This window comes from Canis lupus, chromosome 18 (genome assembly GCF_011100685.1).
Source record: "Canis lupus familiaris isolate Mischka breed German Shepherd chromosome 18, alternate assembly UU_Cfam_GSD_1.0, whole genome shotgun sequence".
NCBI classification, from domain to species: Eukaryota; Metazoa; Chordata; class Mammalia; order Carnivora; family Canidae; genus Canis; species Canis lupus.
Genome location: NC_049239.1, coordinates 51,159,258 through 51,173,008, shown reverse-complemented (window position 1 = coordinate 51,173,008; position 13,751 = coordinate 51,159,258). Strand labels below are relative to the sequence as shown.

Genomic DNA, 13,751 nt, shown 5'->3' with positions numbered 1-13,751 from the left:
GCAGTACGAGAAGCTGAGCTGTTTAATCACCTCCTTGGCCAGACTCAAGGCTGTGGCTGCCCCTGAACAACTCACACCTGGAAGCCACTGAGCATCGCTAGAGATGGAGTGGCCACTTGAGTCAGAGGATGAGTTAGCATGGGAAGGGGAAACTTGGGCATCTCTGACTGGGTCATCTGGCAGTCCTGCCCCCGGGTCCTGCTTCAGCTCTGAGAGGTTCCTGGCTGGTCCCCAGGGGCAAGGAACCAAAGGGCGTGCCCTGGCTGCGGGGAGAGAATGACCTGAGGCAGGGCAGCCATTCCCACATGGCCTATGTCGAGGTGCAGCGCTGTCCGCACCAGGGTGAGGGTTGGGGTGGAGGGCTCGGGGGGAGACAAAAGAAGTTGGGAGATGGGAGTGGAATTGGGGGTTGCCTGGGTCCCACCACCAGTCTGGAATTAAATAGCAGAAGAGGAGCATTGCCTTTGGGAACACTGACTTATCCCCCGAGACAGTTCCTGGTGATGGGCTGACCTTGGCAACAGACCCTAGCAGCAGGCAGTTGTCCTGCCAAGAGGGTGGTCCCTGTTGACAGTCCCTGGCAGTTTCCTGAATAGAGGGAAGAAGCTGGCCTGGGAGTCTTGCCCCCAACTACTTGCTCTTCTTGAAAAAGCTGAAGCGTTTTTCTCTCTCTCGTTCTCTGCCATCCTTGCTGCGAAGTACAACAGGCCCCTCAGCCCCGACCGGTGATACTGGGGGCATGGTCATGGCCCGGGTCATGCCCCGTGTGGCACTGGGCACCGCTGGCTCTTCAGGCTCTCCAGAGGCAGAGGACGCGGTGGCAATGGCAGCATTCACCACCCGCAGCCATGAGCTCATCTCTGCCTGCAGAGGGCACAGAGAGACAAGTGGTTAGCTTCATGGCAGCTGTACTGAAGCTGTACTGAAGCTGGAAAGCCTACGAGAACAGGCAGACAAGTGACTGGACTACTTCACCTCACTGGAGAAAAAGACACCTTTTAAGATGGGGAACAGGTTTTTATGTGGCTTTCACAAACATCCAGGTGACACATCGTGAGCTATCTGATCACGAAGAATGAAACACTTCATCAAGGAAAAAGGAGAGGAAAGAAAGTGAATCTGTGACTGGAATGTTCTGGGAATGGCACAGAGAAATGGGAGCGTAGGAGGAGAAGGGGCCAGCTCACCTCATCCTTGGCCTGGAATAAATATTCTTTTCCATCCTGTAAGCTGTTGGGAGAAAGAAAAACCTCAGGGCAGGGCTGAGAATCTGGAATGGCTATAGCAGAGCTGAGAGCTCAGTTATCACCCTGAGACCAGGCTGCAGAACATGCCGCTCCAGCCCTCGGTGCCAGACCAGACATGTCCTGCACATTCTTCAGATTCCCAAACCCTTCCTGTTTGGCTGCTGAGGACCATGGCGAGCTCACCCCCACCTCAGGCCACGCCTCCTGCTCTGGCTGCTCACTAGCAGGCTGGGGCAGGCCCCTGGAGGTCCCCCAGCAGCAGGGGGGTACCAGCACCCCACCTTCAGGTTTCCTACCCAGGATAATTTTTTTGCTGGATGTTGTCAGTGGTCAGGCCTGCATCTGGGAGCCCCAGCTCCCCTTACTGTAGATCCCAACCAGAACCCCTATACCTCTCCTTCATCTCTATCACTGGCCCCTCATGCCCAGCCCTCTAACTCTGTTCCCTCAGCTCCTAGCTCATGGCTCCCCCTACTTTGGGTCGCCTCCATCTCCCCTCCCATACCGAGGGCACCTTCCATTCCTACCCCAGCTTGAAGACATGTTTGCGCTTTCGATAATCAAAGGCGACGCTGCCTTGAGCCCTGGCCAGGCTGACAGGCACCTCTCCGTGGTATGGCACTCCCATGCTGGCTGCCTTTGAGTCCTTATAAAAGCCGAGGCTCCCACGCCGCAGGACGCAGTACACATTTTGCCAAGACCTGGGAGGGCCCATGGTGCCGGTGAGATGGGTGACTGGTATTTGAGGTGCCTGGAGCCCTGGGAGTACCTCGGGTGTCTGAGGCCTTCCAGGGCTGTTCCTGTTTCTGAGCTCGTCTTTTTTTTTTTTTTTTTTTTTTTTTTTCTGAGCTCGTCTTTACCCGCTGCTGACCCTCACCTGAGGCCTACTCTTCTCCTGGGTCCTCCCCCTTTCCCAGAGGACCCTCCTCCTTACAGGGCACCTCTTCCCTGAGGTTCCAGGGAAGCTTCTTCAGAAGGCAGCAATGGGAGAGGCCACCAGTACTGTATGGCCAGGACCAGTACCTGTTGGCAGCTTTCTTGCCAAAGGCCTCCATCTCCTGTTTGCGACACAGCATCCCCTCCATCTGCTCCTGGGCTGAGAGCTCAGGGCCTCGGGGGGGCAAAGTGGCAACACGGGCTGACTCGGAGGACCTGCTCTGGGGCATCACAGGAGGGGCTGGGCCCCGCGTCCGGGTCTGCTTCTCTCCTCGTGGCCCATTGGCCTCGTCTCCTGTGCCAGACCCCTGTGGGGAAAGTGAGGAATGGTGTCAGTGTCACAGGAGAAGATGGGAGATCCCTAGCCTGAATGTCATAAAGCCAAAAGTCTAAAAGCTGGTTTTCCCACCCCCATGTTTCCTTTGGGCCCCTGCCCTCTCCTCTGCCTAGTATCACCACTACCTGGCTCCCACCCTCTTCATCCCTTCATCTCTGGGTGATTAACACCCACACCTCTGGGAGAAACTTACAGGTCCTTCTGGGAAGCTGCTCTGCTCAAGTCTCTGTTGTTCCAGCAGGGGCTACAAGGATAAGAAGCTGTAAGAAGATATGCAAGGTGGGAGCTAAGATTCTGATGGGGGTGCACAGGGGAGCAGGGGGCGACCTGTGGGGACTCGGCATCTGTGCAGACTCCATTAACACTGGCCTGCTGCGTGGGTGCTGGTGGCCGGGGGTGGGTTCTGGAACAGCAGAGAGAGAGACACAGAATGTTAGGCCCGGGATTGCTCAGACTCAGCCTCTTCCTCCTTCCCTGAGCGTCCCAGCTCTTACCTGTCCCAGGTGGCATCAGGAGCTGTCTGGCTGTCCACCAGGTCCCCTTCAGGCCGACGGGCTGTGGGCTCTGGAGCAGGGGGCTGTTTCCTCCGTTCTTCCTCCTCCTTCTTTCTTTTCCGTTCTTGCTCCTGCTCCTCCAGCTGTCAAAACATTCTGGGATCAGAGCATAGAAGGTCTCATTTAAGAGGACCAGGGCACTGGGGAAAGCTGAAATGCCTCAGCTCTAGCCTGATGAAATACAAAGGATGGAAAATATAATTCCAAAAGAAGGTGGGGATTTAGAGGCAATGAAGGAGATAGTGTCTCTTAGTGTCACCCAGGGCGGGTGGGGGGACTGATGGCTCCTGAAGCTGCAGTGACAATGGGTACTCTTGGCCCACATCTGGGAGATGTTGGCGCAGAGGGAAGAGAAGACACATCTTCTTCAAGCAGGAGTACCGGCCTGGGCAGTGGGAGGGAGCAGGCAGTCCTGCGGTCCTGTAGCCCTCACCGCTGTGAGCTTCTCCAGTGCGCTGAAACGCTCCTCCCAGGCCACTGCTGACTTCTGGAAGGCCTCATGCCGCTTGATGAGGCTCTCAACTTCATCGACTGTGCAACCCAGCTCAGCACTTCGCACCAGTGGCTCTTGGCTGCACAGCCAGGCCTCTGCCATACCTGCGTCTCTCCCAAATACAAGCACTTCCAAAACTGCAGGGGTTCGGGAGGGGTCACAGAGAAATGGCAGGTCAGAGCATCAGCAGGGCACTGTAGCCACAGTCCTTCAAGAACAGAGACATGGAGGAAGCTACTGCCCCAGAGCAGGAGCACAGGGCAGAGCCAGGCAGTGCCAAGGGTGGGCAACCTTGAGTTCCATGCCCAGGCTTCTTGGTCTTATGTACTCTGGAAACTCCAGTGTATGAGACCCCCAGCCCCTTCTCCCGAGGCCTGGTGCCCACAGCCAGCTCCCTGGCCCCCAGGGCAGCTCACCAAGCTGGAGCCAGTCCATCTTTTCCTGCCACTTGTCTGCTGTCTCCTGGCGCCGGGCCTGCAGCTGAGACAGCTTCTCTGAGATCTGGGGGGCAGAGACGTGAGTTAGCACCCAGTGGGACCTTTCCAGGGTCCCTGGAGGACTCACACAAGGAACTGGTGACTTCTGATTTCAGGAGGCAGATGGTTCTGGAGAAGAGTTGGAATGGGGAAATCCCTGAACAGCACTGAGGGGGAAGAGGTTTCTACAAAGGAAGAAAGAAAGGAAGGAGGGAGACTCATCCTCCCCTGTGAGGATGGCCTGGCTGTACCCACACCTCACCCACCTCCTCAGCTGCATAGTGGCTCCTGGCAAGCAGCCCCTGCCCCATGTCGATGCATGAGGAGAAGCGGTCGGCCCTGGCCTCTATCTCTGCCTTGATGCCTTGATGATTCTTGATGACCAGGTCTGCGGAGGACACATCCCTGGGGGGACAGAGACCATATTACTGCTGCTCACAACCCTGCCCCAGCCACCAGCCACCAGTCCACAACCCTTGGAGGCTGCTGAGCACCATAGGCCTCACCGGGGCCGCTCCTGAGCATCCATCTGCAGGTTCACCCCATCCATCCACAGCATCAGCTCCCGAACAGCCTTGAAGAAGCGGAACTTGTCCGTGGTGTCCAGTAGCAGCTGGCGGCGGGCAGCAGAGCTTCCTTGAAGCTGGGTCCAGGCCTCGGCCACAGCCTGCATGTGGCGGCCGATCTCCTCAGCCTTGTCTCCAGCATAGGCCTTCTGGAGTCGGTGGCCATCATCCTGTACCTGCTGGACCTGCGGGGCCCCAGCTCAGAGTGAGGTACAGCTGGGGGGACTCCGAGGAGCTGGAGTCTCCCCAGTCCTGGTCTCTGTTCTCTACCTCCTGTCGGTTTCATCCATCAGAGAAGCAGGAGGCAGAGCAGAGGGTGGGGTGCTGGGAAAAATGAAGGCTGGTGGCTAGCCTAAGCCTTGTCATACCCTTCCCAGCTAGGTCTCAACACGGGGCCTGCAGAGTCTAGGGGAGCAAGCCTTTAAAGGGACTACTGGCCAGTTGAGCTTTCAGAGGACTGTCCAGGATACACAAGACCTCAAAGACTGCTGGAATGAGATTTTCAGCCAAGAAGGGGTAGTGGCTGATTGGGTTTAAATGATTGGAGGAAGAATCTACAACTGCTCAGTGTAGGTCTAGAGCTAAGCTGGGTGGGACCGCAGGCAGATTTTAGTACAATATGAAGACTCTAGTCATTGGGACCATCTGGAAATGTAGGGGGCCCTCGAGAAGTCTGGTCACTAAAGGTGTGGATGCTGTGGCTGGATATTCCTTGGCCAGAGATGTCACCCTGGAACCATTCTAACCTCATTCCTGAGTGTCCCTCCAGGATGGCATCCTCCTAGCATTTCTGAGTGCTCCCCCAAACTGTTTTCCGCAAAGTCTCCCCCTAGCCAGCCCCCATACCACCGTCTGTGGGTCAGACCTGGGCACTGAGGGCCTGGATGTCGTGCTCGAAGGCGCAGTGTCGGCGCTGCAGGGCTTCGGCCGCGTTGAGGTCCCTGCCGGTCCCGTCTGGAAGTTGCTGCTGTTTGTGCTGCACCCGTGCCAGGGCTTGGCGGGCCCCGTGCAGGAAGCGCTGCAGCTCATGTGCTGCTGCCAGCACCTGACCCCGAGTGTCTAGCAGCTCAAGCAGATCTGCCCAGGCCTCATTGAGACTGTCCTTCCATTCAGCCACAGTGGCCCGGGCGGCATGGCCCCCAGCAATGAGACCGTTGGCCAGGGCGTTGGCACCATCCACGCGCTCCTGACCGATGGTACTCGTGTCCCGGGAAAACTCTCGGAATTTGTCCCGGAGCATCTGGAGGAGGAAACAGTCACATGGACTGGATGGTGCTGTGATGCCGATGGATGTGGTCCCTGCCTGATGGGGGAGTCTTCTTGCCCCAGACCGAGAAGCCACTTCTCTCCCTGGGCCATGTGGGCCAAAACAGGTTTCTTCTGCAGAGCAACTGGCTTCCATTTACCCCAGATGTGACTGATGCCCCCGGCCCCTGGCCAAAACACTGGTCTTCAGACAAGGATACCCTAACTGTGGTTCATATATCTACACGAATAATGACAGTCCAAGCCCCCAAACTGTGCAAGGAAACCTTAAGTTCCCTGTGTTGGAAAAGAATGATTGGAAATTTTCTTTTTGCCCACGTCTCCGAGCAGCCCCATGACCTCCTTTCTGCACAGTTGTTCAAATACCCAAGGACAGCTCCTGCTCAGCCTGCTTTTGTGCCCCCCCTTGCTGGGGCCCTGGCCTCCCACTAGGTCCCCTACTCCTCCCAGAGCTGCTCTGCCCCTGGCGTCCACCCCACACTCACGGTCACGTGCTCGTAGTCCTGGCCCAGCTCATGGGATGCTGCCACCACCTCACGCTCCTGGATCCACTGCTCCAGGTCGTCTAGCTCGCGTCGGAGCTGGCACAGCCGCAGGTGCTCCTGCAGGCGCTCCCGCCGCTCTCCAGCCAGCTCTTTGAGGCTGGCATATAGCTTGTCCACTTGGGCTTGGCGGATCGAAATCCGTGTGCTGCAGGAGCAGGGGAGGTACCACAGGACTTAGGATGCCGTGCTGGGATCCCTAGCCTATTCCATAGAGTCCTGCCCCTCGGGCCCCCCAACTACTTGCCAGGTCTCTGCCTCTCCAGCTCTCTAGACATCTGTGTACACGTGTTGTACCAAAGGCTCCACAGTCCCTGCACCACCCCAGAACCGGCTCCCATCTCCCCCAGGGGCTGTTCCACTCTCTGTTGCCTACTATATTCACCTCTCTGGGTGGTTGTGGTCAATCATGTCTTGGCTGCTGACTGCCAGCTGGTGGATGGTCTGAGCATAGTCAGCCAGGGCTTGCTCCAGCACCTGATGCTTCTTTACCTCTGCTTGGGCGCTGAGCTCATCCTGGGGATGACAGTGGGCATTGGGCAGTAGGGCAGGGGTGGGGTGGGGGAGCAGCAGCCACACAGCCTGAGCTCTGCCCTGCCGCTCACCTTGGCTTTCTCCTGGCCCATCATGTGTAACTCCTGCTCGCCCATCCAGGCCTCCGCCTCGGCGGCATCGCGGTAGAACTGCTGGGCCCGCAGGGCCTCCTCCAGCCGCTTGCCTCGAAGCTCCAGCTCACGGCTCAGGTGTTTCCACATCTCTTGGAGCTCAGCCAGCTCCGGGCCTGCCGCTGCCGCGCCCACAGCACGCTGCCGCTCTGTTAGGTCTGCGATCCGAGGCTCATGGCCCTGTATCTCCTTCTGCAGGGTCTGTCCCCAACAGCAGACGAGGACAGTCTGACAGGGGACCCTTCATCCTACCCTCCCCCCTTACACCCACTCAACATCCGGCCCCTCAGTTCGCACTTCTCTTTCTTCCCTATTCCTCCTCCCATGTCTTTCCGTGGCCTAAGGTTGTTAGGCCTTCGATCCACCTGATCTGCTACAATGGAAACCCACCCTCCAGCAGTGAGGGTAGGCCAACCACTGATGGGTAGGATCACACATAGCCTCAAGGGAAGCCAGAGAAACCCCAGGTTTTAAAAGAAAAAACAAACTTCTGAGTCTGGGAGGCTCTTGAGATCTTTTCTTTTGCCTTTAGCTTCAGCCTCACCTGGTTTTTCTTCATGAGAAGCTGGACACTGGGCAGGTCCTTGCCATGTTCCATGGAGCTAGCCATGGGTAGCCGCTCTGTCACCCACAACTGGATGAGAGAGGGGGCGGTCAGTGGAGATCCAGAGGGCAAAGCAAGAGTAGGAATAGACAATGGGGAGGCCTGGGGGGAGAGGTTTTCTAGGGCTCCTGGAACATGTGTGCTGGGAATAGTCATCTCTATTGATAGGGTGAAGGGACCTAGGGGGCATCCCCAAGAATCCCTTGAGGGTCTACTTTCAGTGCCAAAGGGAAGAGAAAACAGACCACTGCTGGCATCTCCCCAGCCTCCAGGAGGGAGACTGGAAAGCAAATGTCAGGGAGTAATTTGCCATGATCACAACTCTACCCCATCCAGACTGGTGACTCACAATCTCATCCTCCACATCCCGGTGGAACTGGTGCTGCTCGCGAGAGGCTTGTAGGCGCTGACAGCGCTCCTTCATGGGCTGGCACAGGGCTCGGAACTTCTCCTCCACAGCCCTGGAGGTCCTCTCCACCTCCCCCGCACCCTGGTCCTCCTGGGCCAGTGCTGTCGCCTGGGCCTGGATAGCCTCCACCTCCTTCTCTCGCACAGCCATTTCCCGTTCCAGCATCTGTGACCCAGGAGGAAGGAGATGTCATCAGCGCGCAGCTGCCTTTGAACTCAGAGGAGACTCCAGTCTTTATGAGCCAATCAAGATTTCTTATCCCTGGGGTTTGCCTTAGAGAGAGCATATCCTCATGGCCTACCTCAGTGGATCTCAAACTTTAATATATGTAAGAGTCCAGGGGGGTGTGATAACCAGGCCAGTTATCAGTTTACTGTCTCTCGGTCCCAAATTCAGATGTACCTGGGTTCAGGTACATCTTAGCCTGTTTGAGACATTGCAACTGAACACTGTCAAGGGTTCATTGCCAGCTGGTGCAATGCCAGGCCTTGTGAGTAGAGGACACTAGAAGGACACCACAATCCAGGAGAGTGGAAGGTGCTATTTATGGTTCCAGTGTGCCTTTCTTCCTGCTCCTGAGGTAAAACTGCCTATGGTGTGTAGGAAATCCAGTGGCTCTCACCCTCTGGCAAGTTTTGCTGACATCCCAGTGGCAACTTCCTACAGGTCAGTTTTGGCCTGCCAGCTTTAGACCTGCTTGGTCCCATGATACCCCAGCAAAGTTCTATAGCATCCAGCAGGCCTCGGCCCTCTTCAATGAGGTCCTGAAACTCAACCTTGGGGTTGGGTGGGGGGAGGGTATCTTGTTCCTCCTGGGGTACCCCTCCTCAGCCCTAGAGGTAGTAGCTGATCCCTACATTTGCTATTTCTGTGCTCTTTACAGCAGGGATCAGCAAAGCCTGCTTGTTTTTGTAAATATAGTTTTATTAGCAATAGCCACACCTATTACACATAATTTTACACATCGCCTATGGCTGCTTTTACCCTACAAGAACAGAGTTGAATAGTTGTAACAGAGATCGTATGGCCTACAAAGGCTGAAATGCTACTGTCTGGCCCTTTGTAGAAAAATGTTTTCTGGTCTCTGCTTTCAATTTCTCTTTAGCCTTTTGGTAGTTAAACACCTTTTACTGATTGATACTTTTTATTAAATTTTCCTTGTTCAAGTTAAAGTATGGGTTCTGTCTCCTGACTACTTTGACTGATACACACTCCTAGGGGTGCTGCTACGGTGGCCCATGGACGTGGCCTTGAGAAATACCGGTAAAGATGTTGTCTGGGAGACCTTAGAATGACCTCCCCAACCCCAAGAGCTACAGACCCCCTACTCCTTTCTGCTGCAGTTCAGCAGCCCCATCCCAGGCCCACCGGGCACCTGTTGCTTCTTGAGCAGGATGTTGACACTGGTGAGGTCCTTGCCATAGTCGTCAGAGTGTAGCTGGGCCTGCAGGCTCTCCAGCCAGCTCTCCAGGGCTGAGCAGCTCTGGGCAAACAGCTCGGCTCGGTTGGCATCGAAGAGGCTGCGGGCCTTGGCTTGAGTGGTGCTCTCCAGCCTGTCCCAGCGCTTGTGGAGGTCCTCTAGCTTCTCGGACACCAGGGCTTTCAGCTCAGGCTTCTCAAGGGTCAGTTCCCGCCCCTCCTGGGAGGTGGGATGAAGAAGGTGGCAGTGTCAGAATTAGGTACCACTGAATTTTACGGGTCAGTGGCAGACCAGGGGCTAAAAGGAACCTGAGGTGTAGGCATTAATTCCAAGTTCTTGTGTACTCTCCACAGCACACTTTTCTCAAAGGTTCCCCCCTACTCTAAACTGACTCCCCCATCCCTCCAATGCAGAGTCCACCCTACTTGTTCAAGCCCCAGCTCAAATCTCATTTCAACCACAAAGAAGCCACAGAGACCTTTCCTATTTGGGGCTCCCTCACACCTATGGCTTCTGGGGTGATGCCACACATGGTCTTGTGTATCCATCCTCTCTTGTTTGTCAGCAAGTCACCCCTCACCTGAGTTATGTACATACGCAAGTCCCACACGTTCTCCTCACTCCTGGCCTTTTGTTTGAGGACTTTTGTTGCCAGGGAGATGAGGGAAGCATGGTCTCTTGACCTGTATGCCAGGCAGACTGGGAGTGCCTGATACTTACTGCCCCAGGAAGCAGCCCTCAACCAGTGACAGGCTGGGAGCTGGAGGACAAATGCTCTGCATCCTCATGCCTTGGTTGAGATGTCACTGATGCATGTTCTACACAGTCTCCCATGGTGCCTCATTAGGACTGAGTGCCAGTTGCTCACTGGGGTGCCTGGCATGGCAGTGTAACCATTATTGAATGCCTTGCCTTTCCATCCCAGCTTCCCACTTCCGTACTGGTGTTTTCTTTCTTTTTTTTTTTTTTTTAAGATTTTATTTATTTATTCATGAGAGAGAGAGAGAGAGAGAAGGCACAGACACAGGCAGAGGGAGAAGCAGGCCCCATGCAGGGAGCCCGACGTGGGACTCAATCCCGGGTCTCCAGGATCAGGCCCTGGACCCAAGGTGGCGCTAAACCGCTGAGCCACCCGGGCTGCCCCATACTGGTGTTTTCTATGGCCATCGCTCATAGGTAGGTGACCTGCACTGAAAACCTTGCTTCAGGGTCTGCTTCTAGGAGAACACAAACCAAGGCGCTGCCTTGAGGCCATTTTGGGTATGGCTGCCAGGATGAAGAGGGTCAGAGTCTAACACTGCTTGGGTAACTTCAGGAACCTTTAGCACAATCCATGTGTCAATGTACAGTCCTTACATGTGATCAAGGCTTGTCCTGACCTGCCCGATCAGGCTTTTCCCACCATTCCTTCCTTTCCACATTCTGTGTTCCTGCCAGACTGACTTACCCCCTTGTTCCCATATAGGCACCTTGGGTTTCCTGTTTGCTCTGTTTGCCCTACCCAGAAACATCTTTCCTCTACTATCTCTGCTTGTCAAATCCTACTCATCCTCCATGGACTGCTCTGGAGGCTCCTACCTCTAGGATTCCTGTACCTCCTCCTCTCTCATTGCAAAAAAGTTTTGTTGGCACATAGCTTTACTGGCACATACAGAGGAGGGCCCAGGCTTTATCAAGCCCTCTCTTGCTGCATTTGTCAGATTCTGCTTTGGATATAATTTAGGTATTTGCAGATGTCTCATTCCCTGGCTGTCGTGTCTGTCATTCCTCAAGGGTGGAGCTCACAATGGAATTGCCTTCATTTCCCCTCTCAGTGACTCATCCAATGCTTTGCATATAGTAGCACCAAGTAAGTATTTGCTGAACAAATGGAAACACTGGATATACCCTGGTCTCCTCCTCTCCTCAACCGTCATGCCCTTGAGGGAAGGAAAGTGTCTTTTTATGTGCCTCGCAGTACCTACCAGAGTGCTGAGCACACAGATTGTCACCCGGGGAATACTTACTGAGTTGAAATAAAGTTTCACCTATGCTCAGCTCCAGAGGAAGTGGTGGGTTTGGTGACCAAGGACCAGGAACAATAAGACTCAAGAGCAAGGGTTGGCAAACTGTGCTCTGCGGGGCAAATACAGCCCCCACTTGTTTTTATAAATAAAGTTTTATTGGAATGCAGCTACACTCAATCATTATGTATTCTCTATGGCTGCTTTTGCACTACAATGGCAGAATTGAACAGTCATAGCAGAAACTGTATGGCCCGTAAAGCTGAAAATATTTACCATCTGGCCCTTTGCAGAAGTTTGCTGATGCCTGCTGAAAAGTGTCCTTCTGCTCTGGACACAGGGATAATGATGGTGTTGGCCCAAAGCAGCAGTCTGGCACCCTATTAATTTGTACTTGCTCAAGGTTCTGTAGTTACTGTCTCATAGTCCTAAGACTTTTGTTCCCAGACCATAAGTTTCCATCTTGGAGGTTTGGCACTAAAGACCCCATGACCTCTAGCCCCAAAAGAACCAGAGCCTGAAGCCAGGGTCCTCCCCTGCACTGTGGCCAGGATCCTGTCCAGGGGAGCCCCTAGGGCTCTCTTGCTGCTAATTTCACATCACTCACCTTATCTACCTTATCCAACCAGTCTTTGTTGGCGGCCAGCTCAGCCATGAACGCCTGGTGCTTCTGCCACTTCGTGTGCAGGTTGCGGGCTTCATCGTAGGACACATCCTGGGCTGTCAGCATCTTCTCATCAATCCAGAGCTTCAGCTGAGTCAAGCATAGAGCAAGGATGAGAAGGGCAGAGAGCACTGCATATGCAGTGAAGCATAAGGGGGTGAAGGGAGCGAGGGGAATGGTGGATGTGGGGAGAAGCCATGCAAGGGTCCACTTAAGTAATACTACAACAGACTTATTCTATGCTCAGAAAGCTGGGGCATGTTAGTAAGGGGATGGCTAGGGAATGTCGGAGGGGACATGGAGGAACCAAGAGCCTCACCTCGTGACAGTCTTGTAGGAAATGTTGCTGCTCGCGGTTGTCCCGAAGACGGCCCAAAAGCTGCTGCACTGCTTCTTGATTCTTCTTGTGTCTGTAATGACAGTCCCTTGTGAGACCCGCGAACCTGCTGTCAAAGGGTTATTACCCTCTAACTAATCGAGAAAGCCACACAGGAATTCTGGTATCCAGCAATCAACTATGCCAGTGGACTTCATCTCCCCTGGCGTGGGGAGGCTCAGCTCCCCAGCTCATGGCTTAGTCCCATTCTGACCACTAAGTTTTTCCACCTCTACTTTTTGTCAGTCCCCATCGCCATCCATCTGCCCATGCTGCACTATCCAGCTGCTTCATCAGTAAAACAGGCCACACTGTTCTCATTCACTTCCCTGTCGGAGCTCTCCTCTACCCGCTGTGTTTATCATACCTCCTCTCAATGGAGTCGGCCTTCTCCTGGATCTTCTCGGCATGGATGTTGCCCTCAGACACCAGCTGGCGTCCAGCCTCCAGCAGGCCGCGGATCCGCTCTCCATTGGCATCCATGGTGCTCATGAAATCTTCCAGTTTTTTTATGGCGGCATCAGCAGCTTGGAGTGTCCCCGGCATCTCCGTGTGGGACAAAACATATTCCTGTGTGGGAGGAGAGCACTTGTCTACCTTTCAGAAGGGATCTACCATATTGGACATGAAGGCCAGCTGAGGATGGGAGAGTGGACAGTCTGGCTCTGAAGACAACATGTGGGGGGTGGGAATAGGGTGGGGGGGGTGCTTGATTATCTATAGGCTCACGAAGTAACAAGAGAGCTGGGCAAGAGGACCTTAACAGCCCAAACCCTGTTCCCTCTTCTTCCTGGCCACTGATTTGATTTAACAGTTATATGACAGGTCAGGTTTTCTATTTCTTCTCAAGTCAGTTATATTTACACCTCTTTAAAAAACATTCTGTTAAAAAAAAAAAGGGCGAGGGGGATCCCTGGGTGGCTCAGTGGTTTAGTGCCTGCCTTCAGCCCAGGGCGTGATCCCGGAGTCCCAGAGTCCTGGGATTGAGTCCTACATCGGGCTCCCTGCATGGAGCCTGCTTCTCCCTCTGCCTGTGTCTCTGCCTCTCTCTCTCTCTCTCTCTCTGTCTCTTGTGAATAAATAAAATCTTTAAAAAATAAAAATAAAAAAACATTCTGTTAAATCCATTTCTTTTTTTAAGTAAGCTCTACACTCAACATGGACCTTAAATTCATGACCCTGAGATCAAGAGT

General features: G+C 54.3%; 1 protein-coding gene across 4 annotated transcripts in view; it reads right to left on the bottom strand.

The window, feature by feature from the left end:
• Positions 1-13,751, bottom strand: part of SPTBN2 (spectrin beta, non-erythrocytic 2) — a 38,494-nt gene continuing 24,743 nt past the window's right edge. For 2 of the 4 annotated variants that reach the window (XM_038563795.1, XM_038563796.1), the window contains exons 16-36: positions 12,926-13,128; positions 12,502-12,592; positions 12,126-12,272; positions 9,471-9,734; positions 8,036-8,260; positions 7,627-7,716; positions 7,023-7,283; positions 6,803-6,933; positions 6,361-6,565; positions 5,475-5,849; positions 4,550-4,794; positions 4,310-4,448; positions 3,984-4,068; positions 3,508-3,704; positions 3,015-3,157; positions 2,848-2,923; positions 2,714-2,764; positions 2,271-2,491; positions 1,775-1,948; positions 1,188-1,230; positions 1-864 (exon numbers count right to left, since the gene is read on the bottom strand). In XM_038563795.1, the coding sequence (XP_038419723.1) occupies positions 631-864; positions 1,188-1,230; positions 1,775-1,948; positions 2,271-2,491; positions 2,714-2,764; positions 2,848-2,923; positions 3,015-3,157; positions 3,508-3,704; positions 3,984-4,068; positions 4,310-4,448; positions 4,550-4,794; positions 5,475-5,849; positions 6,361-6,565; positions 6,803-6,933; positions 7,023-7,283; positions 7,627-7,716; positions 8,036-8,260; positions 9,471-9,734; positions 12,126-12,272; positions 12,502-12,592; positions 12,926-13,128 (3,600 nt within the window). In that variant the 3' untranslated portion in view covers positions 1-630. The remainder of the gene's footprint in view (positions 865-1,187; positions 1,231-1,774; positions 1,949-2,270; positions 2,492-2,713; positions 2,765-2,847; positions 2,924-3,014; positions 3,158-3,507; positions 3,705-3,983; positions 4,069-4,309; positions 4,449-4,549; positions 4,795-5,474; positions 5,850-6,360; positions 6,566-6,802; positions 6,934-7,022; positions 7,284-7,626; positions 7,717-8,035; positions 8,261-9,470; positions 9,735-12,125; positions 12,273-12,501; positions 12,593-12,925; positions 13,129-13,751) is intronic. The other 2 variants (XM_038563797.1, XM_038563798.1) reach the window with 1 other exon arrangement.